Below are 26,742 nucleotides of genomic sequence, written 5' to 3'. Positions count from 1 at the left end.
TGAGAACCATCTCACGATCAGCTATTGTCTCCCCAATAGCTAGCAGATTGTTCCTGGTTTCGGTCAACTTCATAAAGAAAGTTTGAATAGACTCGTCTCGGCCCTTCTTCATATTCTTCAACTTGTTCTTGAGGAATAGCACTTGGTTCACATTGTTTACTCGGAACATAAGTATCAGTTTGTCATACATCTCCTTGGATATGCCTAGTTCAGATATGTAGGCAACCAGACTCTTATTTATGGATTCCCTGATCAGCAGTTTTGCTCTGATTTCTCCCTTCTTATACTTGTGTTTAACAGCAGCAGAGGCATTTGATGGAGGTTCTTGAATCTTCCCTGTCACATGATCTAGGAGATCATGATCTTCTAATTTGAGATCTAATAACATCTTCCAGGCATGGAAGTCATCACTTCCAGTCAGCTTGTCATTCTCCCTGAATTCAAGTTTAGAGGAATCCATTTCCTTCGATGATGATTGCTATAGATAGAGTTTGTCTTCACCTCAGCTCTGATACCATGTAAAGTTTTGTAGATGTTCTATGCTAAGAGCAATTTCACTTTTCTCACAGCAATCATACAAGTAGATAAGTAAAATGCAGATAGAACATATAAGCAGATCTTACAGAAGACAAATCAGAAACAAGAAAAATGTATGTGTTTGTTTCGGCGGTCAACAGGATGCTTCAACCAGCAAAGTCTCCTTTGGTCAGCCAGCCCAGCATGTGTCACAACAACCCTCCAACCAGTAGATGAGTCAACCCAAGTCAGTTCTACAAAAGTCAACGCTGTCCCGAAAAGTCAACGCAGGGGCAGCAAGCTAAAAGTCAACGCAGCAGCAAAACGGTCAACCCTTTGACCTCGATTTTTGTGCCAGGTAGTATGGCCTTCAAAAATCGAACCTCCCACAAGTTTTCAGCTTGTTTGGACCAAGCGTTGACCAAAGTCAACGCTGGTCAAACTTCTGCGAAACCCTAGCAGCAGAAACCCTAGCAGCAGAAAACCTTAGCAGCAAAAAAATCTTCTTCGTCCTTCCCACGTGTGGCTGAAATTCGTCCTCCAGGTAGCTCGTACTTTTTAGGATGAGAGAGGAAGATGTGAGTTGTGTTGTATTCAAATTCTCTCCAACTTTTCCTGTATATATATATCCATCAATGAGGGTGTGTGACACATCTGTTGGGCATGTGAGCCTACATTACAAAACTGGCTGACCTTTGCACATATAATTTATTAAGAATAATAAATTCAAAATATAAGTTCTGCTCATCGGATTAAGACTATTTTTATATGGATTTTACACCTCTCAGAAAGAGGAATCCAACAAAAATATTAGCCTCTTAATCTGAGCATCAGAACATGGAGTTTGGACCTAGTTGTCCAAATTTAACAAGTGGGGCCAACTTGGTTGAGCATCAAAATTCATAATTTCTCCATTAATTTTCTAATGAAAATACTGACCACAGCTACCAAATTTTCAACACCTAGTAGATAAGCAAGGCCCTCATTTGTAACCACAATATATCATATCATATCATATCTCGTGTACATTCAAACATTCTTGCATAAATATTACTTGTCCTATAATGGATATTTTCATATTCCAGATATTCTGAAGATTCGTGAGTATACGAACTTTGTTCTCTCTCTCTCTCTCTCTCTCTCTCTCTCTCTCTCTCTCTTTTATATCAAGTGTTCATTTATTTACAGTTTCAGGGCTCCTCGGATGAGCAGTACAAGGAATGATTCTCAAAATTTCAGACATTATCCCTAACCTCCTTGTACTCAAAGCCTTTCAGTCTTTTGAAGATATTAAAATGATTCCATGTTCTTGTTATCAAAAATTTATCCTTGTAAAGCAGACATACTGTAACCATTGTCCCTAAGAGACATAGATCCCCCTTTGTAATATTGTGTGCGCATAATTTTATAGTTTCAAGATTCCAAGGATAAGAAGTACAGTAAGAGCTGCTCAATATTCCATATAGAATCTTTAACTTCCTTGAACTCAAACCGTTTCGGCATTTTGATGAGACACAAATGATATCATGTTGGTGTTATCAAAAAAGATAATAAGCTTGTAGACCAAACAAATGGTAATCAATGTCCCAGAGAGGAGTAGATCAAAGTTTGTCAGGCACAGTCTGCTATTACTGTATGGTATATATATTAAATGTGCACATTGGTCATCATGATTAATAAGTGCACATACTAATATCCCTTAATATCAAACTTAGTAATTATGACCACTAATGGGCAAACCGTACCCACTAACGATCACATTGATCTAAATTCCAAAAGTCAGAGTTATAGGAAGACAAAACTGCAAGTGTTCACAAAGATAATTACTGAGCCTTCTGAAATGCAATTTGTCATAACAGAACATTGAAAAATCAAAAGAAACGCATTATACACACCAACCTACTTGTAAACACAATGAACCTACCAGCAATGTACATTACCTTATATCTAGTATTGACCCGAAAGTGCAATGCAGACAGGAAAATCCTTTTCATCAAGACATCCCTCAAATCACCATAGGTTTGCACCCTGTTAACAGGAATCTGAAGAAAAAAGGGGGCAAAATTGTTAATAAATAATCAAAACTGGACCAGCACACTTTCTCTGCCAAATAATTGTTACAACTAAAGCAGGCAAAAAAATGATAAAATTGATGTCTATTGGTGGACAAAAGTGGTGAGTGGACTATAACATTCCTTCCATGTAGGCACTGAGGAAACAGGACCTCAGACCTCAACAACAAAATTAAACTAAGATTTACTTGTAGAAGTGAGAGTACAGTAAAATTCAAATATATAGAGCACTATGGAAACTTTCTTCAATAAACTGGCCACTTTCCAATTTTTCCCAAATTCATCCTATTGAATTTTTCCGATTTATTCCACTGCTTGCTCATTTTTTTCTGAGTCACTCCAATCTTTTGCCAACCTTTTTGTGATTTTACAATTCAGTTAGCTCCACTGAATTATTGGCAAGACGATTTTTTAACATTGATATAGTAGTACAAAAGTAGTGACTCAAAGGTGTGGGAGAGTGAATGGTTTCCACTACAACGGAAACGAAATTCCAAAACTTACAAAGGTTACCAAAGGACAAGGAAGAAAACAGACCCTGGAATGAGGGCACAACATATATGATGAAGAATAGGAAGCTTTGTACCATCCCATCTATGAAGTGTGTGTTTGTGCTGGAGGATCACCTTATATACCTGTCTTGGGTTCTGTTTAATGTTTGGTAGATGAGATTTGGCCTAAAGCAAGGTCTTCCCTAACATCCACGGTCAAGAAAGGAAGAAAGAAGCTATAGAATCACAGATATGCTTGTTCAAACATGGAGTGCTCAATGCCTTTCAATATAAGACTCCAATCAGTGTCACCCTCCCAGCAATGTATGCTGGGTCCTAGGTTATCCCATTTATAGTACACTAAATGACTGCCATCTATGTTTCTTTATTCGCATAAATATGGCACTTTCTACTTGGACTCTGATGGATACAATAAAGAAATGCTATCACTAGTCAATCCTTGTATCTGAAGGTTGTAGCATCAGCTGCTATAAGTATGCATCGATACAAAGTGACTTCTCTAATGACAAATTCTAGGCATTTCTGATCAGGATACTAGAAGACACAGAGGCATCTCGCTCTAATCTCATGGTAGACTGTGTATCGGAAGATGAAATGGTCCCCTGTTTCAGGCTTAAAGAAACATAATTTGCCTATTCAAACAAAAATGCTTAAGGCAATGTTACCCACCAAAATGCGTAACCCCATACAAGAAAAATTTCTCTTGCATTTGACACTCAGCCAGTCAGCCAGAGTCCCAGACAACCAGCAACCCCTGCCAGCCACCACTAGATGATGATATGCCATGTGCCTCGACCATTTGAGATAATCTGCCATTAGATGAAGACATGCCATGTGCCTCGACCATGTGCCTCTGTTACTTTGATCATTTTGCAATCAGGTGCTTATAATTGTTTGTTTTGGGCATTTAGTATAGGTGATGGGATAATATGAAAGATTGACAGACCTTGACCGTAATCTTGTTCTCTCACCTTACTAGGGGGGTTAATCTTTGACCCTAGTCTAGTGGGACGTCCCTTAAGGCCCTTTGTGTTACATGAGGAGCACTACCAAGAAAATCATGTTTGAGATAGCATGTTCCATCTTCCCTATACCATACTTAAAACCTTCCATGCCACATTACAAGCCACATATCTCACCCCCATTCTTCGGGTACAACTTGTCATTGGCTCTTGTGGATTTGGGACTCATATGTTCGCGTACCTTGAGTAGGGCCCAGAAACATTTGCCCTAGGAGGTTGATGCAGGTAAAAGAAAAGGAAAAAGCATATCATGGCCACAGCAAAACAAAGAAAGATAATCAAAATGCAGAAGATGACCTGGAAAAAGCCTAACATGAGATCTACCTACCTCATATGGCCATCACTTGGTTCTTGAGTGCATGATGCTCCATTACATCAAAGAGGAATGCTTGCATGTCCCAACCCCAATGAACGATAAATTGACTCATCTTAAAGGGGTAATAAAACTACTACATCATACAAAGCAAGGTATAACCCGTGAGCAGTAATACAAGGAATAATCAAGAAGTAAAAGGCACAGAAGAGAGGTGTAAAAATCAAGCCGAATTAGTAACCCACGCATCCGTGAATGCTCCCTCCTCACATCTATACACTCAAGATGTGGACACCCACATCAATTTGTCCCTTTGACCATGGCACTTGAACATGAAGTCTTCTCCCCTCCATTACCATATTATTATACACTAACACCTATCAATTGAAGGGTGGACCAAGGAACTGTTACTTCCCCTTAGGGGCTGGAAGCACCTAATAGGGTTGACCATTAGCCACCCCTACCTAGGGAGAAAACACTTTTGCGAGAACTTGGTCCTGATTTTGGAAGGGGATATTCGTTTGAAGTATTAAATTGCCCTTAACATTCAAGTTTGGTTCACTTAGATGCATTATTGGTCTTAGTCTCTAATGAATGGTTGCTTTCACTAGAATCCATGTTGTTCTTGTCAGGTGTTTCAGTAGCCCAAGCTTTGGGCACCCACTCCACAGGTACCCAAGCCTTCCAGAGAAGTACATTGGCCTAAGTAGGTGCAGCGTTGAGAGACTGGAGCCTCCTAGCAACACTAGCAGATGACACATGTCTCAGACTACCTCCAGGACCCAGAACATTGGTCAACCTTGACTTGGTTTGAGGATTCTTCAAGATGACACGACTGGACCCAGTATGCCCCCGGGCTAGCCTTGACACAACTTGATGGGCAGGAGTTGATTCAAAGCCCAAATGAGGATGGTCTCCCATTGAGAGACTAGGGAGGGCTTGTTGCACTAAAGGAAGCACTAACGCTGGAGAAAGCATTTAGCAATTGGAGACCCATGGAGACCACTTGATGGCACCCCAGTTGGATCTTGGGACCCCACAGGAGATATTGAGGTGGATTTGAGGGCCAACTCTCAAATCCTAGATGATCCATGAACCTACACATTCTTTGACACCTCATCCCCCTTGGTGGAGCAATTATGATGGTTGATGTCAGCAATTTAGAGGCTATGGCTCACACCTATGGGCAAATTAGCCATAATTTGTTGTTAGCTAATGGGTTGGCTTGTAACCCAAGAACATTTAGCAATCAAACTTGTTTTTAGGGGCTTTGTGGGCATATTAGGAGTCCTAATCCTCATATAAATAGAGGATAAGCTCATTTCATTTCTCATGATAACTTGTGACTAATTCGGCCCTCTTAGAGAATTCAACCTAAGATAAATTGTGACTTATATTTTATGTAGATGTGATTTATGGTGGATTTTTTCTAATGGAGCTATTCTTTGGCTTTGGAGATGTCATTTTGGAGCCATAAAGGACTTGTTCATGCATTCTATTATGCAAGTGTACCTTGTATTTGATAAAGGTTAATTATATAGGGTTTCTATGTGCAAGTTTATTGTTAAAAATTATTACATGGACTCTTGATGATAGTACTGCATGTGCTACCCACCTATAGAATGTGAATGACAATCCCATGCGTGAATCTTTCAACTAGCTTTCCCCATCGATTTTTCTCCCTCGCAAAAATGATATTTAGGGTTTGAAACCTAGGGTTTCATATTCCCTTACTATTTTGCCAAGGTTTAATCATTTTTAGCAAAATTAATAGGCTTACATGGCAATGGCCCTAGTTACATGGTTGATCACCTTCAAAATCTTCATAAATTCACTTTCTTCTACCCTAAACCTAGAATATCAGCCTCTTAAGGTAAGTCTCTAACTAGGGCTAGCGCATCTTTCTCAACTAGGGTTTGAAACATTCATCAGTAGAGGGATAGAACATGTGGAGGTGAGGTATTTGCCTCAAAATTAAATCATTCTCATGGCTAATTTCTCTATTTTACGGAAAACATCCCTTGCCCTAAGTAAGATTGTGCCCTAGAAAAGCCCCAATTTGTTCTCGGCTTCAACTTGGGGCTTGTTGAAGACTTCTTGTTCCATAAATTGAAGGTATACATCTATTGGAAGTCTTTTATTGGCCTTGTGATCCTAGGTAAGCCAATTAACTTTGCTAATTCTCAAGCCCTAGGTCACGTTGTGCCCTAATTGAGCCTTTTGTGTTAAATTTGGCAGCTATGGAGAAATTCCAGTGTTCCACGGGGACGCGTCCCCCAGGGTCGGGTGCGCGCACCCCTCGCACCCCACGCACCCGGGACGGGGAGTCTCTTGGGGGTGCGTTTCCCCACGCACCCTTTTTGGGGAGTCTCGGGGAGATGCAAGGGGTGCGTTTCCCCAGTGTGGGAGTCTAGACTCCCCAAAAAAGGTGCTTCTGGGCATCCCCCTTCAGTGTGGGAGTCTAGACTCCCCAAAAAGGGTGCGTCTGGGCGTCCCCCTTTAAATTTGTCTAATAAGACTTAAAAATTAAAAATTCAAAATCAAAAATTCAAAAATCAAAACCATTAATTTTTTTTTAAAACTAAAATTAAAACTAAATAATTAAAACTTAAAAGTCTACAAAAAAAAAATTAAAATTAAAACTAAATAACTAAAACTTAAAAGCCTAAACCTAAAAGTCATGAAAGGCAAAACTTAAAGTTAAAAGCTCATTTCATTTCAATCCAAAGTCATTTCCATTTCCACGCAGAGGCATTTCCAGACAATGCTTAAATACCATTTCCACGCACAGTTGAAAGCGTGAACAATGAACACGCCCAGCCAACCTCCCTGCCGCCACTGCTGAGCCAAGACTCTGAGTCAGTCGCCTTGCATTGCTCCAGTCCACTGTTTGCCTGAACGTTGAGACGCTAAGCTGAGGGACGGTGAGCCGAGTCATTGTTGTAGAATGATGAACCATTGAATGATGAATGATATCAATCAATGTATTTGAATATTTTATTATTGATTTTTATTTTTGTTTTTTGAATCTCATGGTATGTATGAATAATAATTAATTCAATAATGAGACTTGTCACTTGAGTATGTCATATGAATGATGTATGTATCAAAATGAATGATGAGGATGGATCAATGATTTAAATTTCAATTGTCTATTTAATATTTTTATGCTTTCATTATTGAACAGTGGACAATGAATATGAACTTGAATTATATATATATATATATATATATATATATATATATATATATACCTTGACGACTCCCCGCACCCCCGAAATTTCCCTAAAATTTGAGGGTACTCCCACACGTCCCCCTTGTGCGTCTCCCCGCACCCGCGTCTCCCCGCACCAGAGTCTTGGTGGAACATTGAGAAATTCCCTAGCACTGCTCTCATTTGATTAAGCAAAGGAATTTTATTGCAAGACACTTATAATAAAAGGAATTTGATTTCTCTTCATGTCGGCTTCTATTGGAGGGAAAATTGAAATTATGATTTTTAAATTGATTATGTCTAATAGAAGAAGAACAATTTTGGGTTTTCCCACTTGTGGGGTTTTGCCCTGGTCTCCAACAAAATTTCAATGTCTCTTTGTGTGCATGCTTTTCTTCTGATGTTCCTTTTAATGTTTCATTGCATTACCGATGATGTTGTTCTTTCTATATAATTGCATATGATGAAATGATGTTATGATGTTGTGGGGTGAATTCAATGGAATTATCTTAAGCAAAGAACAATATAGCCCTAAGAGAAAATTAGCATGGTATCAGAATTGGACTTTGGAAAAGTCATGGATATCACCGCTATGAAGACATCATTGATGATGTTGCAAGTGAAGATGGCGGAGACCTAAAAGAATGCTAGGGTTTGAAGGAAACCCTAGGCAACCTTGTTCTAATAAGAGGGGCTATGGTTTGGTAAATAAAACGAGATTAGGGTTTGAGAGAAACCCTTGATGCATAACATGAAGCTAGGGTTTGAAAGAAACCCCTGAATTTTGCAAGGAAGAAGAGCCTGGATATGATTAGCTCGCATAGGTCATGAGATGGTTTGAAAATTGGTTTGTGGAAGTCAGAAATTATAGGGTCTAAGCTCATACATGCGGAGAAAAGAATTTGTTTGTGGTTGCAGTGTTGGAACGCGGAAATTTCGGCCAAACCTGCATGCATGAAGGATGCTCCTTGTGGCTGGAGGGCTACAGCCACATGCATGGTCACTAGTTCCATGCGGCTGTGACTTAAGATATTTTTTAACAATTGACCACTACCTTTGATTGTTGACCGCAAGCTTGAAAAACTCTAATATGGATTTGATCTATCTATTTGACTCATCTCTTGATTGTTTGGTTGGCTTTGATGGATAGTCTCCTAAAGATTCAGTGTAACCATAGATGGGCTAGTCTCATTTTGGCCTGCTAAAGTTGATTGATGATGCCAAGTTGAGGCATCCCCTCTTTTGTTGATATATGTTTGATGACTTGTAGCACCTCATGACAAGTATGATGGTTATGCATTTCTTCTGCAAGCAACTTTAACTCTTGGAGACTGGATCAAGAGGGAATTGATCACTCCCTTCAAATCTCGTTGAAGATAAGTACCTTCTAGACTTATGTTGTTTCTATATTACACTACTCTTGTTTAGATTTACTGTTTTGATCATTGCTTATTCCTCCTGCATAAATATTTGAGTATTTGAATACTTCTAACTTCCATATGAAGATGTGATAAGAAGATCCTTCTTGAGGATCATCTGGATGATAAAAGAGTTGGTGCTAGAGTTGTATGCAAGCTCTACAATTGTTATCCGAGTGCTACAAGTTGCTAAAGATATTTGAATATTACAAGGTATGCATAAGCGTATTGTTTCAATGTTATGATTTAGCAGCAATGTTGTAGCAAGTTAAGCCCTAAGGTGTGACAAACATATTGTTGAAGAAAGTGTAACTAGGTTCGGTCTTCATAAATGTAATTTTGATCTTTGTACTTGTAAAGAAAAAGAAATATATATTTTTTTATAACAATGAGTTTCTTGCTCATTGATTAGGTCAAGCACATATTTAAGTGCTTCTATGAAGTCAAAGAGTAAATGTATTTATTAAATACCCTTATGGGCTTGTTATAATATGTAATAATATGTATTAGAGTCATAAGAAGACCTCCAAGCAAAGTCATAAGCCTCCTCCAAGCGTTGGCACCATCAAAAGAAGTAATCCAAATTATATAGAGCAAGTCGGCTTCAAGTCTTCATGTCGGCCTCAATTCGGCCTAAAAGGAGACAAACTACTATATAAGGAACCATTCGACCTCCTCAAAGTAATATCATATCATCTCTGAAATCAGCTAGAAAGAAGATGAGAAAAGGGTACGAAGAAGTCAAGGAAAGAGGTCTCTAAGTGCAGCGAAGAAGGAAGGAAGTAAAGCGAGTTTTTGGGAACTATTCTAGGGCTAATTGTAGTCACACGTGTGAAGGCAAGAAGGTTATTTTGTTGTCATATCAAGCTCTCCTATTGCAGTCATAAAGAAGAAGTGTTTGGGCTAGAAAAGAGTGCCTATAAGGCCTGTCATTCAAGCAAGAAAGAAGGCTACACAAGCAAAGGAAGAAGAAGGAATCTAACGTAGTTTTTGTGAAGGTATCCTCCCACACATGCGAAGAATTAGGGTTGTATTACTGCTGCTCTAAGTCTGCAATCTTCATGAAGAAAAGAAGGCCCGGTTGGGAGGTGACAAGTTCATCTTCTTAAGTTAGAAAGGCTCCATCTCAAGCAAAGGAAGAAAAAGGACAAGGATCACTCCAGGCATACCATCTAGGGTTTCTACAGTTTCCGAAAGAAGAAGAACAATGTGCCAGAAGAGGAAGGATGAAGTGTTGCAAGAGGAAGTGATCTTGAAAGGGCTTGACTTGCACTTGGAGGGACTTCTCGCCAAGAGTCTAGGGTTTGGCATTGATCAATAGAAGCTTCAATAAGAGAAATTTACGAATGGGTTTTCCTCTCGAAGAGAGAGTGGTTTTTCCCTGGCAGAGAGCCAACACCTTGTGTTCTTCTTTCTTGTGTTTTGGTAGCAGTTTGATGAAGTAAACACACACACTAATAATAAGAAGAAGATCAAGCTAACAAAGATAAATTGGAAAAGTTCTTCACAAATTGTTATCAAATCTAGAAGAATCCTCCTATACATAACTACCCCTAATTCTTCAACACATATCACCCTCATAGATGACTTGATTCATAATGCCAATGAATGTAAGTTTGATAGTAACATTTAATATTAGACAATGCATGTCATGTGATCATAATGCATTTTCTGATTTTGTAAAGGAGACTAGAAACATTGACTTTGATATACGCTAGCTTGATATTGTTGACAGTGCTTGTAATAAGTATGGTAATAGTATGGTAGTAAGATTGATATTCCGGATCTTCTGCCTATCTTCTTGGTGATCTTGATAAGGCCTTAATAAGTTGTAGCTGCTTTGATGCCCTAACAGCATGGTAAATTTGACAATGTGGATTGCCTAACTCTGAAGAAATATTCGTATAATGTGATAAAGAAGTCATGATGTGACCATTAACCTTTGATGGATGTTTGATGACATGTTCATATGTGACAATGAAGCAGTTGATGGTAACTTGTCATGACTATGATGTATATATATATGAGAACTTGATATAGTTTGACTCTGTGAAATGACAGTTTTGATGATGCATGATAGTAATATGAGAGATAGGTTGATGTCGTGATTGATGATGATTGAAGAGGATGCCCATTCAGAGGGAGAGACCCTTGATGAGAACCCAACACCTATTATTATTTGCAGTAAATGGATAGAAGACTCATGATTAGAGAGTGAAACAAGTCTTTTGGAATTGGATTGATGATCATCTGATGTTGAAGGATCCAGTGTTCATGAAGAAGTGCGGTAGAAGACATTCTTGTTGGAGGAAGTATATTATCAAAATCATGGTATATTGGATCGTATTGATGGATTATTATTACTAGATCTAGTGGATCATGTAATAAGCAATTAGTTAGATAAAGTCTTGACATACATACATAACTGAGACAGAGACATCTTCCTCCATTGAGATAATGTTGTTGTATGAAACAAGCTTAGGCTTGTGGTTACTCCCTCCCTACGTGAGAGGGAGAAAAGATGAATATGGTATTCTTTTCTTTATGTCATATATTTGCTCTAACATAATATTTGATTTGATGTCCTGCATAAACAGGAAAATAGAGGATTGTTTCTCAAAGCAGTGTGCTTGAATTCCTCATTGAGCTATTTGAGTCGGTATCGGATATGAGCACTTTGATATGATGCTCCATCATATTCTTTTATCTTCAGAGAGAAACTTCAATTGATGGATGCAACCCTCTTCGGCAAGGGTCCCAGTTGATCGAGGACACTAAGCTATGCTCTTCCACCCTGCCTGAGCTCCCAAGCTGAGGAATTCAGCTGAAGAGCTCTTAGGGTTGAGCGAACTCATGGACAATAGGTGTGTCTAATCCTTACCTCACAATAAGTGTGTATCTCCCCTATTGTCAACTCAGGGCATGTTTGATCCTTACTCAAGATAAGTGTGTATCTCGCCCTGCCAAGTATACCCCAGTATGCATCCTACCCACAAGTTGGGCTTACTGGGATTGTTCCCCCCCATCTAGCCAACAGGTTGAGAAGATGACTTGGGCATGTTTGATCCTTACCTTGTAGGGTGTGTATCACCCCCAAGTGCCTTGGGTTGTGTCTGATCCTTACATTATAAGGTAAGTGTATCTCCTCCCAAGGTTGTGGATGCAAGTGTTCTACCATTGACTGTTGAGGCTCATGTTGGAAAGATCGGCAAAGATTCCCGGGTTGTAGGATTGGCTACCGCTAGCAGTATTTCTGGGTGAACACAATGGCTCCCTAATGACGATGATTCTAGGTGGTAACAGTGGCTCCCTAATGACGATGATTCTAGGTGGTAGCAGTGGCTTCCGATGGCTAGAGGGTAGTAGCTTGAGCTCCCCTATGATGTCAGATTCCTCTTCTTTACATTCAAGAATGTTCCACAGATGAACCAGGACAAGATGTGACTTGATGACAATGATGATTCTATTTCAGATGACTATACTAATTATTGGATATAGGATGGAAGTTGGATGCTTCCTTATGATGATGACCTGGGTTGAGATGGACACCCCTATGATGATTCCTCTTCTTCTTCTTCTTTAGATCAAGATTGTTCAGCTGATGATCAAAGGAAACAAGTTATATTGAGATATGATGGATGTCTTCAAGACATATAGGGTTTGGAGGGTTGATCTCTCCTACCATTGGTTATGGATTCTTCTTCATTTATGAGACGATATGAGATGGATCTTACTAATGATACAGTTGTCTACCTTTCTTATGATTGAGATATATTCACTCGAGATTCAACATGATGCAGTTATGATGAGATATGTCATCCGAGATGGGACTTGTGATAAAGGTGGAAATTCCTCCCTAGCGAGGAGTTTTAAATTTGGCAGCTAGGGAGAAATTCCCTAGCACTCCTCTCATTTGATTAAGCAAAGGAATTATTATTGCAAGAAGACACTTATAATAAAAGGAATTTGATTTCTCTTCAAGTTGGCTTCCATTGGAGGGAAATTGAAATTTTTATTTTTAAAATGATTATGTTGGCTTAACCCTTTGACTCCCATTCGATAACTATAAATAAAAGTCCATTGTGTATTCGTAAGCCACCATATGAGAATCGTCTTTCTCTCTCTGTGACTTGGTTTGAATGATCATTTCAGAAGGCATGTTCTCTTTGAATCATGGATCGTTTGTCAACAGGACCTCGCATCTCTATAGATGGTTTCGCTCAGTGTTTTACGAAACGGCCGTACCGAAACGGAAACGGCCGTTTCTGACCGTTTCAATGCCAATTTTTATGACCCGGCCCATGACCCGGTTCGGCTGGCCGAGTCAGCTATGACTCGGCCGAGTCAGCCAATGACTCGGCCGAGTCATAGCTGACCCGGTCAACCCGGCCGGGTCCTGTAATGACTCAGCCGTTTCAATTACAGATGCATTCTAATTTCTTCTTAGGGCAATCTACTTCAGAATCCAGATTATATGCAGATATTCAAACACTTCCAGGTATCGACCTCACAAAAATGAGTTGTATTTAGGCTTGAAATGTGCCTCACAGGGTCGGATACATCATACATGAGGTATGCAAGAAACAATTAATCAGTTAGCTAGAATTTATGGCTTGTTGTGAAGTGTTCAACTCCTGTAGACAAATCGAGATGTCATCTAAAGCAAGGATTTCAATATTCAGATTTGCAATAGGAGGCTCTATTAGTAATGTCTGTAACAACAATAGTTACATCAAAGTTTTCATGGCAGCAAGAATGTTCACCTTGCATAATTGAATGTGTATCATCACCTGCTTTAGCATCATTGCCTTCAAATCAAAAGTATAGTGGCACTCCTTTCTGTAAGGAAGAAGACTGCAGTTGTTGTTGTATGGAATGACATCAAAGAATGATAAAGTCTCATCTTAATGATGAAGTGTAGATTGACAAGGGCTTGACGATCTCCTAAAGCAAGGATTCAGAGGGAGATGTAATGTTTTGATGATGTATGTCCATCAGATAAGGATCCTCCCATTTTCAAATGAAAGAGGTAATTTTAAGATGTAAGATCTAGCTTTGTTTCTAAGTGTCAAAGGTCTGGTAAAATTCAACAGCTATTGTAGACTACACACAGGGACATTGGGGTATATCTGTATCATACATCACATTTAGCTGCCACGCAATGCTTTTGCACTAAACAGAATATTCTTTAATGTATACCTCTGTTCTAGAGGCGAATAGTAAAGGATCAGAACCGTGTCATAATCATAGAGTTGTGAACCACTGTCAAAACAATTTCAGAAAACCAACGATTATGCCCTCAGAACAAAATGACTAAAACCTGCAAAATATATGTTGAACGAACCCAGGGAATCCCAGAACTATAAACCACAAACCCTTATACAAGTTCAATGCTGTTACAGATCAAAGGATGTCCGAATTATCTTATCTCTTTTGGAGAGAGGATGGGTGCGTTTAAATAGATTTGGATAGGCTTTCATGACAGGCAGTCTACTTGAGTATTTGGGAGGGAAGCCCAAAAATTTAATTTTTTAATTAAAACAAGTTTTGGAGCCAAGAATCCCACGCTTAAATGAGGCCATTTTGTCCTCTATTTTGGACCATAGTATGATTAAATTTCCTCGTATATTTAATACATTTTCAAATGTTAACCTTAATCTTTTGACAACCTTTTGGTCCAGCAAGATATTAGAAGGTTCAATTTGGCATTTTCAACAATTATTTAGCCTTTTAATATGCTTCCATATTATCAACTTATTTGGGGCTTGTGACCACATAGTGGGTGCACCAACTTAAGTTGGACATATCTTTCAAACAGTAAGGAGTCTCGCAGCGTGCTATATATCCTTAGAATCGTAATGACGAGGAGAATCCAATAAAGATGGTCAAGCAATAATGAAGCGGAACATAAAGATGAGTCTTTGATCATGTATGACAGACTACAGTTGACTATGTATTTACTATTGCCATTGGGTACACCGTACCATTTTGATATAATGGATTGGTTCATGAGCCTACTTTGATCATATGTTGTCTTCCATGTATATTATAATGTTGTGTGTTTGGAAACTTGAATGAAAATCTTTAAAATTATGTTTAAAATATTTAAAATTATGTTTTTTTATAAAAAAAAAAAAATATTTAATGTATTTTTTACAACGACCGAGTCATTGAAATCGAGCCGGCCGAGTCATTACCGAGTCCGAGTCCGAGTCCGAGTCGATCCTCGGCCGAGTCCGAATCCGAGTCCGAGTTGTAAAACACTGGTTTCGCTCTTGGTAAAATGGTCTTGCATTTGGCATAACATTCAGATGGACCTTCTGATGAATTGTGTTCCCTATGGCTTCTCTATATCGAAAACTCATGCATCTCTCTTTCAGAACTCTCGCTCTTGCAGAAGTATTGATCTTTTTTTTTCTTGTTCGGATGGTTACAGACTCTCGCTCAACTAACTACAGCTATGATCTCATCGCATTCTATATTACGCGATGGCGTATGACAAATAATGGCATTCGTTGCATGGTCTCATCGTTAAGGATTCTTTGACACCTCTGCGATACGCAGTCTCAGCATTACATATTTGGTCTCTGATATATTCATGGTCGCTTCCATCATAGTTTTTGTATGGTCTTTGTGATATATACATGCTCTCTGTATTTCCCCTCTACATCAGTTTACATCATACATAGTTGCTCATAATTCTCTGTGAACCATACAGATAGACTCAATGATATATATGTTAGTATGGCTTCAGCATCGTAAGTATATTGGCACAACATCATGTGTAGAGCATTTTTGGTGTGGCATCATATATATATGTATATGCAGTGCTCTTGTCACCAACATCCTTGAGGAGAAACCCTACTAGGTCTTGTTTTAGATATATATGCAGAAATAATGTCAAGAGATCTAGATAGGAATCAGTAATTTTCATATATGGCAGATACCCCATTATAAAAACCTACATGATATGACAGTACCCTTCTATGTCTATGATCAATCAAATGTTGTTGACTATTGACTGTGTTGGCATAACAGTAGAATTGACAGCATAGGCACGACAAAGATGACAGTACTGATATGACAGTGGTATCAGTGTCTCTATGGCCGGTGTAAAGTTATGATAGCTGCTCTCTTGTATTTGTTTCATTTAATTCACAAATGAAATTGTGAAATGATTTAGGTTTAACTCAAGGAGTCTTGATATGTATATGATGTCTCATGATGATGTACATTGTATCACATCTGAACAATTGATGAAATCTAATAGAAGAAGAAAAATTTCGGGTTTTCCCCCTTGTTGGGTTTTTCCCTGGTCTACAACCAAATTCCAATGTCTCTTTGTGTGCACGTTTTTCTTTTGATGTTCCTTTCAATGTCTCGCTACATTACTAATGATGTTGTTCTTTCTACATAATTGCATATGATGGAATCATGTTATAATGTTGTGGGGTGAATTCAATGTGTAATTGATATAACGCAATTATCTTAAGCAAAGAACAATATAGCCCTAAGAGAAAATTAACATTTTGGAGGATGTGAATATAGCCCTAAGCCCTGTCCTTAAGAAGAGCATCCCTCCTTGGTCTATCGTTGTCACCTTTATCCCTTGTACCTAATAAATCCTATAGGTGACCTAATATAAGGAAGCAGCCCTTGTGGTGAAAGTCCACAAAAGAACAAGAGGTAGTGGTTGTTGTGACAGTGGGCCACACCTCATATTGTTGTCCCCTAGTCTAGCTCTTGTCTTGTGAACTACCCTCACAAGACCTGCTAGATTTTGAGGCAACAAGCAACATAAATAACTCTCTTTCTAAACAATTTAGCTTCGTTAAGCATTAAAGTATATTTGACTTTTGCTCCAAAGAACAAGATTTGTCAATGATTTATTTGAAGGGACTGTTATGATTAAAATATATTAAATATAAATAATGATGATAATTGTAATAATGATTAGTTAATTAGTAATTAGTGTTGAAGAGGTATGTCTAGATGGGACATGACTTTCCATGAAAAGGCACCTACCTAGTATATAAGCAGGCCCCTCATTCTCATTTGTAACATCATTCTTATTCATACATTTTAATATATATTCTTGTATCTCAATGAAGATCTACATATTCCAAGTCTTCTGGAGTATTTAACTTGAAGAACGAACTTTGTTCGTTTTATTTGATATCAGAGCCATGTTGGCTAATCCCGACCTTTGGCCATCAACTCATCGTCAACTTGATTGTCGTCGTAATCAAAGCATTTCACTATATAGTGGGAGATTCTCCATTTATCGCCAAGCCTTTGGCCATTTAAAAATAATAATAATAAATAAAATAAAAATAAAAGTCAAAAAAATATTAAAGGTTAAAATATATATATATAAAGGGAAAATAAATTGAAAAAAAATATATAAATAAAATTAATAAAAAAAATCAGTCAAAAATAAAACTAATAAAAAACCAGTAAGATTAAAAAAAAAACATACAGTTATACAAATTAAGAAAAAAAGGGGGTTATCTACAAACAATAAGTTCTTTGACGAACACAAAATAATTAATATTCGACGAACAAATGGATTCCAATTCGAAAATGATGAAAAAAGTCACAATGAGTTCAACACAATAACCATTATTTTGGACTAAATGTCTGTTTTGTATAACATGCATTGAATATCCTTAGATTCATATAAATTGTGAATTATGTTGTCCAAAGTGTGGAAAATTATTTAATGCAGAAGAATGTCAAGATGATATACCGATGCAAATGACAGAGCGAGAGGAAAAACTTGCAAAACTGGAACAATAATTAACAGAAAAGACGAGGAAATTTTGCGTCTAAGGGACCATAGCCAAAAATTACTTGTGAAGGTCAAGAAAGAAATCTTTGAGGTTTTTGTAGCCTTTATGCCAAATTCCAATAACATATAGGTTGATGGAGACGCTGAACTCATATTTTATGTTCATACTTGCAAGTAGTAGAAATTTAAAATTTTCTAACATGGATAATAGCAATTATTTACAAAATCACAGCATCAAAATGTGAGGGGAAAGTTTAATGAAGTTATAGCCTACTGCTGTGTGTGCGTGTAGAGAGAGAAAGAGAGAGAGAATTTGATTCACCATCAGGAGGATGTGAAAACAGTAGTTTCTAGCAGATAAACCAGGGATAGCAATATTTCAGAAATGTTTTTCAGCCATACACAGAGTATACATCTTTCAGTATTGTTAAGTTACAAATTGGGATGCCCAGTAAAGAGTGTTTCACAGTGACACAAGAAACAGTTGGAGGCTTAAGTTGTAATTACCTTACAAAACAGATGGATAGAAAAGTTTTGAAGCAATTCATGCTGAAAAATATATGGCTTCTTGAATTCACGTCCTGCTCCAGGTAAAGACCATTCATGCTTCACTGGTGGCCTTATTGCATGTCTTTCCCTTTTTAACTGTTTTGATTGTTTTACTACTAAAGAAGATGGTGTTTCACCAATAACAGCACCAGCTAATGCAGTTGGTAACTTGGGTGCAAGAAAGTTGGCCATAGTACCAAATGCATTTGGAGGATGTGCAACAGAGAATTCACTTCCAGAAGGGGTTCGCCCAAACACAGCCTGTAAAAGGGTGAAGACAAAGCATCATATACATCATCAGAATGAAGCAGCAAAATAATCACTTTTCACTGTTTATATAAAAAGTGCCTACTCAACCATACATCACATCTTTTAAAGGCATATAAATACCTCAAATATTAAGCAAACAAACAATAAATTTGAGAGACGCAACATACATCTATGTGATACACTGTCTTTGGAACACTATCTATATCTCCCACAATATATAGTGTTGCATTAGCAGGGAAGTACCAACGCTCATGAAAGTTTTTAATTGCCTCCACATCCCATTTTTTAATCTGCTCCTCCAATCCAATCGGAAATCTTCTACCCAGTTTGTTTTCTGAATGTAGTTGTTGCAGCAACTGTGAAGAGCAAACGATATCATTAGATACAATTTCATATACTTATAGTGTTGAAACAGGGAGAATTATTTCTACTTTCCAATAGATCTTATGGAAAAGAAGAAAGCCACATATAGGGTATCTTTGAATGCACAGAACTGATTGTGCAGCTACACAAGACAGATAGAAATCCATAAAATATAATCCTAAAACATCAAAACCTAGATATTTAGGAATCTAAGCACATCAGACGCTCCAAAACCTTTAGAATTGAACATCATTTTAACGAAAACACATTTGACCATTACCATTGTACCAGCAGTTAGTTTACCTGGCAATCAACCCTGTATTCTATAGTGTTCATCATTTGAAGCTCTGAAAGAACAGCCCGCCTCTCTTTCTCAACCCGTGATGAAAGAAATTTAGGCTGGAAAGCGATCTGAAACATTGGAAAGTCAAAACATTAAAAAACAAATCAATGATATGCGAACCTTCGATATTCAGTTGTTCAGAACATACATAACTTGGATTAATAATATTAGCAAAACAAAATCTTATATATGCCCAAGAGTATACTCCAAAAAATATGTGCAATAAATCTTATTTCCCTGTTAGTTAAAAAAATAAAAAATCATCAAAAGCAGAGCTTTAAACCCTCTTCCTTGCTGTGCACTAATGAAAGAGTGCGGTTTCGGGAGCCATTTGGATGAATAGCCAACATGGAAGAACTTTTTTCACATATTCACCTTATAGGCCCAATGTCACATGGTTCGGGTTCGAATTCGAATTCGATTACAATTAAGTTCGATTCGAGTTCGAATTTTTCGATGAGGTTCGAATGAGGTTCGCCATTAGGTTCGTTCATGTATATAATTTTAAAAATATATATAATAATTAAAATTACATAAATCTTTTATATTTATTTATAATTAATATATATTTATAATTTTTATCATATACTATATCAATAAATTTATAATTTTTCATAAATATAAGTTATATTATTCTATAATATTTAAAATAACAATACCCTAATTTCATTAATGTAATATGATTTAAAATATATTAATAATAATTCTTGTAAAAATATATAATTTTTAAATTATGTTAACTTATATTTATTATTATTATAATAATAATAATAAATATACATTAGCCTATCTAATGCCTCATATAAGCTGAGTTCAATACATTGTAATGTGTTAACATATTGTATTGCTTGTAATACCTGTACGTTGAGTTCAATACTACAGTTCATTGTAATACTTATAGAATTATAATAATGTTGATGCCTTATAATATAATGCTTTTAACACATTATAATGTATGTACGCAGATTTCGATACTGCAATATATTATAATGCTTGTAAAATTATAATAATGTCAACGCGTAAGCAAACAAAATTGAACCATGACTCGGAAATCACGCACAAGCTCACTGGGATATTGGGACGATTATGTGGAATTCTGTACAAGTTAGGACACAGCAGCAAGAACCGAACCTTCTCGAACCGAAACCTTTAGGGTAATAACAATATGAATGCCGTTATAAAATTAATGCACGCAGCAGGAACCGAACCTAAACGAACATTAAGATTTTTTTTTAAATTCGACAAATTTCGGACCTCAACCTATAGGTTCGACGAACCCTGTGACACTGTATAGGCCTATCCTTTGTGTTCAAAGGTGGCATGCTACCTTCAGTAATGAATCCACCCTTCATCATATGAGGGAACTTTCGGCATCCAGTTATCAGCTGACCGTTATGAGTAGTGCCAGACTGAATCTCTAAGTTTGAACTTGGGATTAGAGATAAAGATAACACCCCTGCCTGCCCATGCTGGGTTATGGTATTTTACCCAAAGGCATCTCTCCTCCTAAATTTCTTCATATATACCATTTGAAATTTTAATTACTATAAGATACGTTTACTTCCATGAAGAGTAATCATCCATAACTTCTCTACTTGACATAATAGATAGCTGAGATAACATATAACAGAAAATGATTTGAAGTGTCCTTTGCACAACGCAGTAATCCCAATCATAAAATCCATATGAAAGAATATGCCATAGGCCAATAGTTTTCCTTTGGATTGATATTCCACATATACATAAAGAAATAAAATCAAAAGAATGTGTTCTGCAGGACAATCATCATGAGACAGCAACCGCATCTTTCTTTACCTTGGACAATCAAACTTTACGGTTGCCACATTTGAACCTCTTCAACATGAACTCCATTCAAGAAGGTACTCTGAACAACATAAGGCTTTTGCATCAGCCACTGCACAGTAACAGAGGATGACAGAGTTGCTTCTTCTCCATCCTCCACCTGTTCCACTTCTGCTTCTGCCTCCAACTTTGAGTTTTGTTAGAACTTTGTGCCCTTTCTAGGGTTCGCACTTTTGTCCTGCTTAAAGCATGCACTTTTCTTTATTTAGCTATTTTTTGTTTTCTTATTAGGAGTGCCCTGGAAAGTGACACTTCCATGGTCCATGGATGCCCGATTGTATTTTCTAGTCACATTGACCTTTTTCTCAGTCATTTGTGGATGTTAATAAAATTATCTTATCTGATCCAAATATTCCTCTAATGAATTTCCCAACTGAACTGTGATTCAGGAAATGGTACTAACCTGATTAGCTTGCCCATTAGGGTGAATGTCTCATTAAACAATCTGTGCTTGTTGAGCCCTTTGGCAACCAGTTTTGCCTCATTCTTACCAATGCTATATCACCTTTATATTTGGTTCTATAAATGCATTTGTATGAGATTACCAGCTCACTTTTGGTAATTCCACCAACTCCATGGTGTTATTTCGCATCAAGCTATTGTATTCAACCTGGATTCATCTAACCACTCCAGCCTTTTGTTTGCTTTGAAAAAGTGTTTAATCCTTAACCCTTAAAATTGTATCACAAAATGTATATCAGAAAATTCTCACTTTACTTAATATCAAAACAGTTATAATAGGTGTTACTGCTCAAACTCACAAGAGCCTAGAGGCACTACAGGAAAGCTACCCACTGTAACCTCAGTAGCCTTGCCCCACTCTTCAGACTAAGGAAACTAAGCTACCCTAGCCAAGGGGCAAATCCCTAAAGGTCAACCTAAGTTAAACCATTGATGGTCGATTACAAAAACCTAGCTTAAAATGAATATTTGTGAGACCAAATTAATTTCACCTTTTGCCCATTCACTTTTATTTAAAAAAGCTAAAACAAACTCCAGAACATGTCGAAAGTTTCTTGCAAAAAAATTTGTTTATGAATGTTGAAAATTTCAAAACAAAAAGGGCAAAAAATTGTGAACCATTATAGATCAAAAATGAAACATTCTCCCGGAGTTCAATATTTGTGAATTTTGCAGAGGAATTAGTAAGATTCACATGAAGAGTGAACCATTTGTCACATACTAATTTCAGATTTATCAATTTAAATTTGTCTGTATGTTAAAAAATGGATCATGCTTCTTCCAATGTTAATCGTAGTGTCTTGTTTCTGCAAAAACCCTAGCTTATTATTCACGCGTGTGAGGGAAATAGACACAAAAAATTCAGATTTTCGATTTTACTTCTTGTCTTCTAGTTTTTCCTTGACCTTCGCTTGCCCTTTTTCTTTTTCTTCTAATGATCGAACTTCCTTGGATGGTCTTCTTCAAATGAGGTTGAATGCTTCTTATATATAGGCTTTCTTGGAGTACGAATAGCCCTATATTGGGCCGACTTCTTCTCTGCAGGCCGACTTGGTCTTGGAGGGATATTTTGACACGTATAACTCAAAACTAATTTCTTTGACTTGACATAAAATGCCCAATATGGTTTATTACATATGACAACAACTCTTTTGACTTCTTGACTTGATGACATAACCTAGAAGCACACATTGGGTGCTTTGACCTAAAACAAATTGACCTAGAGCATGAAACCCATGCTTATAAAATAAAAATAATAATTTACTTTCTCTTTTACATTAATTACATAAAATGAGATATTATGAAGACCGAAGCTAGTTACATAATTCAACACATAGCTCTCCACCTATGCTTCGGTCAGTGCTCTCTCCCTTCTAGCATACTTCCTGAAGGAATGTGGATCATCTGTTGGAAGGTACGGTATCCATTCTTGTAATCATGTATTGTTGATTAATGTTAAGGGCATACTAATATGGATCACAGGTTAAGTTGGATGATTGAACGCTCTTCATTGTACCTTGGAGATTTTCCTTTGCCCCTACTCCAATGTGACCTCCCCTAGGGCCTTTTATTTCCACTATCCATGAAGAGCACGAATAGGAGGCATTGGTTGATATAGCATGCCAAATGTAATCCATACTTGTCTATTTCCATCTATCCCTGATATTCACTTCCATTCATTCAGTGGATTGTCATTATCACCATTGCCTTTCCATCCTTTATCCACATCTTTGGGTAAGGGCACAGAAACATTGTCGTAAGAGTTCAATGTTGTTGTTTGTAGCTTGGGAAGGTACTTCTACACAAGCTTAAGTGTCTAGGCATCTTGAAGTCACCTAAAATCTCTTTAGGATACTTGCTCAGGTATTAAGTTAGTTGCTTTTGTAATTTAGCCTAAGTCTAACTTAGGAAAAGCACATAATTAATTATGTTGGCTATTGAGCTAAAGAAATGAAGGAAAAGTAAAGTATTTATTTTAGTAACTTATGCTTTAATATCCATCGTTGATCTCAAGTGAGTCATAATCTAATCTCAATCGTCAATCACTATGGAGAATAGGTTAAGGGATTTTACTCAATGACAAGTTATAAAAGCAAGGCTTAAGAGAGGAGAAAAACACATTGCATAGTGAGAACATGACTTGAGAGGAGATCTTAGAGATTGAGTGGAGAACTACCACTCAAGTGTGACCAGTCCGAGGAAGTTGCAAGAGTGCAACAAGGAGATCCAAATCAAATAAGGTTGGGGGTTGATCAGTTGGATCAAATCCAAATTTGTTGTTTGTAAATTACTCAATTTGCTATTTTCCCTTGAAGGGAGCTCAAGTAGGTTATGATTATGATTAATGAAGAATTTATTTGATTGTGTAGAAATTTGTGTGTGCGTGTATGTAATTAAGATTGGTTGTGCTTGTTGCCACAAAATCTAGTAGACCTTGGAGAGGGGTATTCTAAAAAGCTAGAACTAGACCAAGTGACAATAATGGGGTAGTGTTCCATTGTTAACACAACCAAAACCGCCTGCTCTTTATGGATTCTCACTAACGGGAGGAGTCTCAATATGTGTGAAGGTCACCTAATTGGTATTCTAAGGTTAGGGTATGAGGTGACACAATGAGGATTTCTACAAGAAAGTCACGATTAAGGTTCAAGGATCCGATAGCAGGCAATTCGCTTTCTTGACAGAAGCCTATTTGATGAGGCACAAGGCCTAGGGTTTGTGTGATTTGTTGAGTGTTGGAGTAACCAAAGGTCAAGGCTAGGAGAAAATGTTTCCAACAATGTATATTAGCAAGTCCAAGGCTCATGAAACCTTCAAAGAAGCCCCTAAGTTGAAGCAAAACCAAACTAGGGTTCCCCTTAGGGCAAACAATTAGGGCAAGGAAATTTATGGACAAGATTGAAGTGGATGCCCACCAAAAGGATAGATTATGTGGCAAATGTTGTGTCTTAGCATGTGGAAGAGATTATCTGCCTCTTTCACTGATTTATGTCTTCTTTCCTAAGTTAAGAAAAGTACAAAAATTAAAGTCAATTAATTATTCTGGACTATTGGGTTATTTTCTAAGGATAAATAATTTAAATATTTAAGTGTCTTAGAAATATTCTCAACCGTTGATCTTCAAGATGTTTCAAGAAGGAAGATTCAAGATGCTTCTAGAGAGGAGAATGGCATTAGAGATTTGGACTCAATGAAGATTTTAAATGGAGGCTAGCGATGGAAGTGAAGACACAATGAAGAGCACAAGTGTCTGAGAAAGTCATCACGAGAGAGAGCAATTTTCTCTGCAGTGCAAGTGCCTCAGTGACTAGTGCACAAAGGAGAAGTGCAAGTGGGTTTGTGCAAATCCAAGAGGGCCAAGTTGGAGGAGATTGTAGGGCCGAAATGCTGGAAGGAGATCAAGTTTGTCTAGAGGAGGCTGAGTTTCTAGAGTGTTGGGGATTTTCCAATGTGTATTAGTGGGAGGGCGCAAATCGAGTTACTGGAGGACGCAGATCTGATTGCCGAAGTCCGATTTCTTCAAATCAATCCGATCTGGAGGCTGATTTACCTAGGCCGAATTCATTTTCAGGGAGCCAAGTTGAAGGATACAAATTGTATTTCTCGTATTTCAATGGGTCGAAAAATCCAAGTTTTCCAAATAATGAAACGACAGGCAAAATTGTTTGTGGGTTAATTAATTTTTGCAATGTGTGATTGATGTCTCTGGTTTATTTCCACTGCGTATTTTAATTCTAGAAGCTAAAGATACAAGTGATTTTATGTTTCTATGATTTAGTTATTATTTGAGTAAATAAATAATAAACTGGGGATAAATTAAATTGTCATGAAAGAAAAAATCTGACTAGTAATAGAAATTTAATAATCATCTCTCTTATATCGAAGACACTTGTGGGAGCAGAAAAAGGATGAAATGGCTAAGGTTTAGAATTGGTTTTGTGGCACAGGTTTGTAAACATTTTATTGTAAACCTTGTTGAAGAATTGATGGGTTTTCTCCCAGGTTTAGGTTTCCCAGGGAAAATATGTTGTCTCTATTGTGCATCATTGTCTCTTTATGATCTTATTTATTTCTATTGTTTTCATTGCATTACAGTTGAGATTTTCTATGTATAATTGTTTAATGATATATGTGGCACAAGGACAATTAATTGAAGATCATTAGAAGTAATTATCAGATCAGAAAATTGGTTTCTACTGTGTTTATTATAGAAAAAATCAACATGGAATCAGAACCTTGTTAGAGGAGCAGCCATTCATTTGTGGAGAAAGGAGCTAAAGTGACCTTGTCGCAGCAAGCTAGAGGAGGCCGAGTAAAGAAGTTTTGTGCTCAAGGAGACGCAGCAGGGATGTGTTATAGGAGGCCGATGTGGAGTTTTGTTTTGGAATGGTCGTGTATTGTTCTGTTTTTCAGGGTTGGAGGTCGCAAGGCTACTGCAGTCAAGAAGGAGACATCATAAATAAAAGACACAGATTTCTCGTTGGATTTTGAGTTGGTTCAGCTCGATTCTTCATTTTCTCGTTTGAGTTTTGTGTATTTCCGTCTATTTATGCTCCAATTCCTCATACTCTAAGCTCCATTTTGCATTATAAATAGCTATTACGAAAGGCATCAAACAGCACCAAATGACATGGAGTTTGTATGACAACGGAGGAACATGTATTGCTATAGCTAGTGCCAATTATTGCGTGATTGCAGCAGATACCAGAATGTTCATTGGCTACACCATTCTCACTCGTGATTGCTCCCAAATTTGCAATTTGTATTAATTTTTTGTGATCAAGGGGTCAGAAAAACTTGGGTCTCCCGATGAACTATTTTATATGCTCTTGATATGTAACATTAAGATACAAGTTCTTCTAATTCCTCCAGCCAAAACCCAACCCTCACTGCAGAGGTTTCATTGTTTACTACTCCAACATTGTCATTCCCTGGCCCTGCCCTTGTTTGCTCTTTGGTTTTCAGCGATACTTTGAAATATAGAAAAGTGGTTGTCCCACAAGAATAAGAGCAAAATGTTGTGGGTGAATAAAT

General features: G+C 37.4%; 1 protein-coding gene across 2 annotated transcripts in view; it reads right to left on the bottom strand.

Annotated features, from left to right (window-relative positions):
• Positions 1-26,742, bottom strand: part of LOC149155570 (stromal processing peptidase, chloroplastic-like) — a 308,857-nt gene that overhangs the window by 175,841 nt on the left and 106,274 nt on the right. For both annotated transcript variants that reach the window (XM_089445727.1, XM_089445728.1), the window contains exons 6-9: positions 19,344-19,451; positions 18,845-19,033; positions 18,366-18,668; positions 2,457-2,558 (exon numbers count right to left, since the gene is read on the bottom strand). In XM_089445727.1, coding sequence (XP_089301853.1) covers positions 2,457-2,558; positions 18,366-18,668; positions 18,845-19,033; positions 19,344-19,451 — 702 coding nt within the window. The remainder of the gene's footprint in view (positions 1-2,456; positions 2,559-18,365; positions 18,669-18,844; positions 19,034-19,343; positions 19,452-26,742) is intronic.

Source organism: Pinus tabuliformis, chromosome 9 (genome assembly GCF_031772625.1).
Source record: "Pinus tabuliformis cultivar Carrire ecotype Pingquan chromosome 9, CPIR1, whole genome shotgun sequence".
Classification (NCBI taxonomy): Eukaryota; Viridiplantae; Streptophyta; class Pinopsida; order Pinales; family Pinaceae; genus Pinus; species Pinus tabuliformis.
The sequence above is the reverse complement of the archived record's forward strand: the minus strand, read 5'-3'. Positions and strand labels throughout refer to the sequence as shown.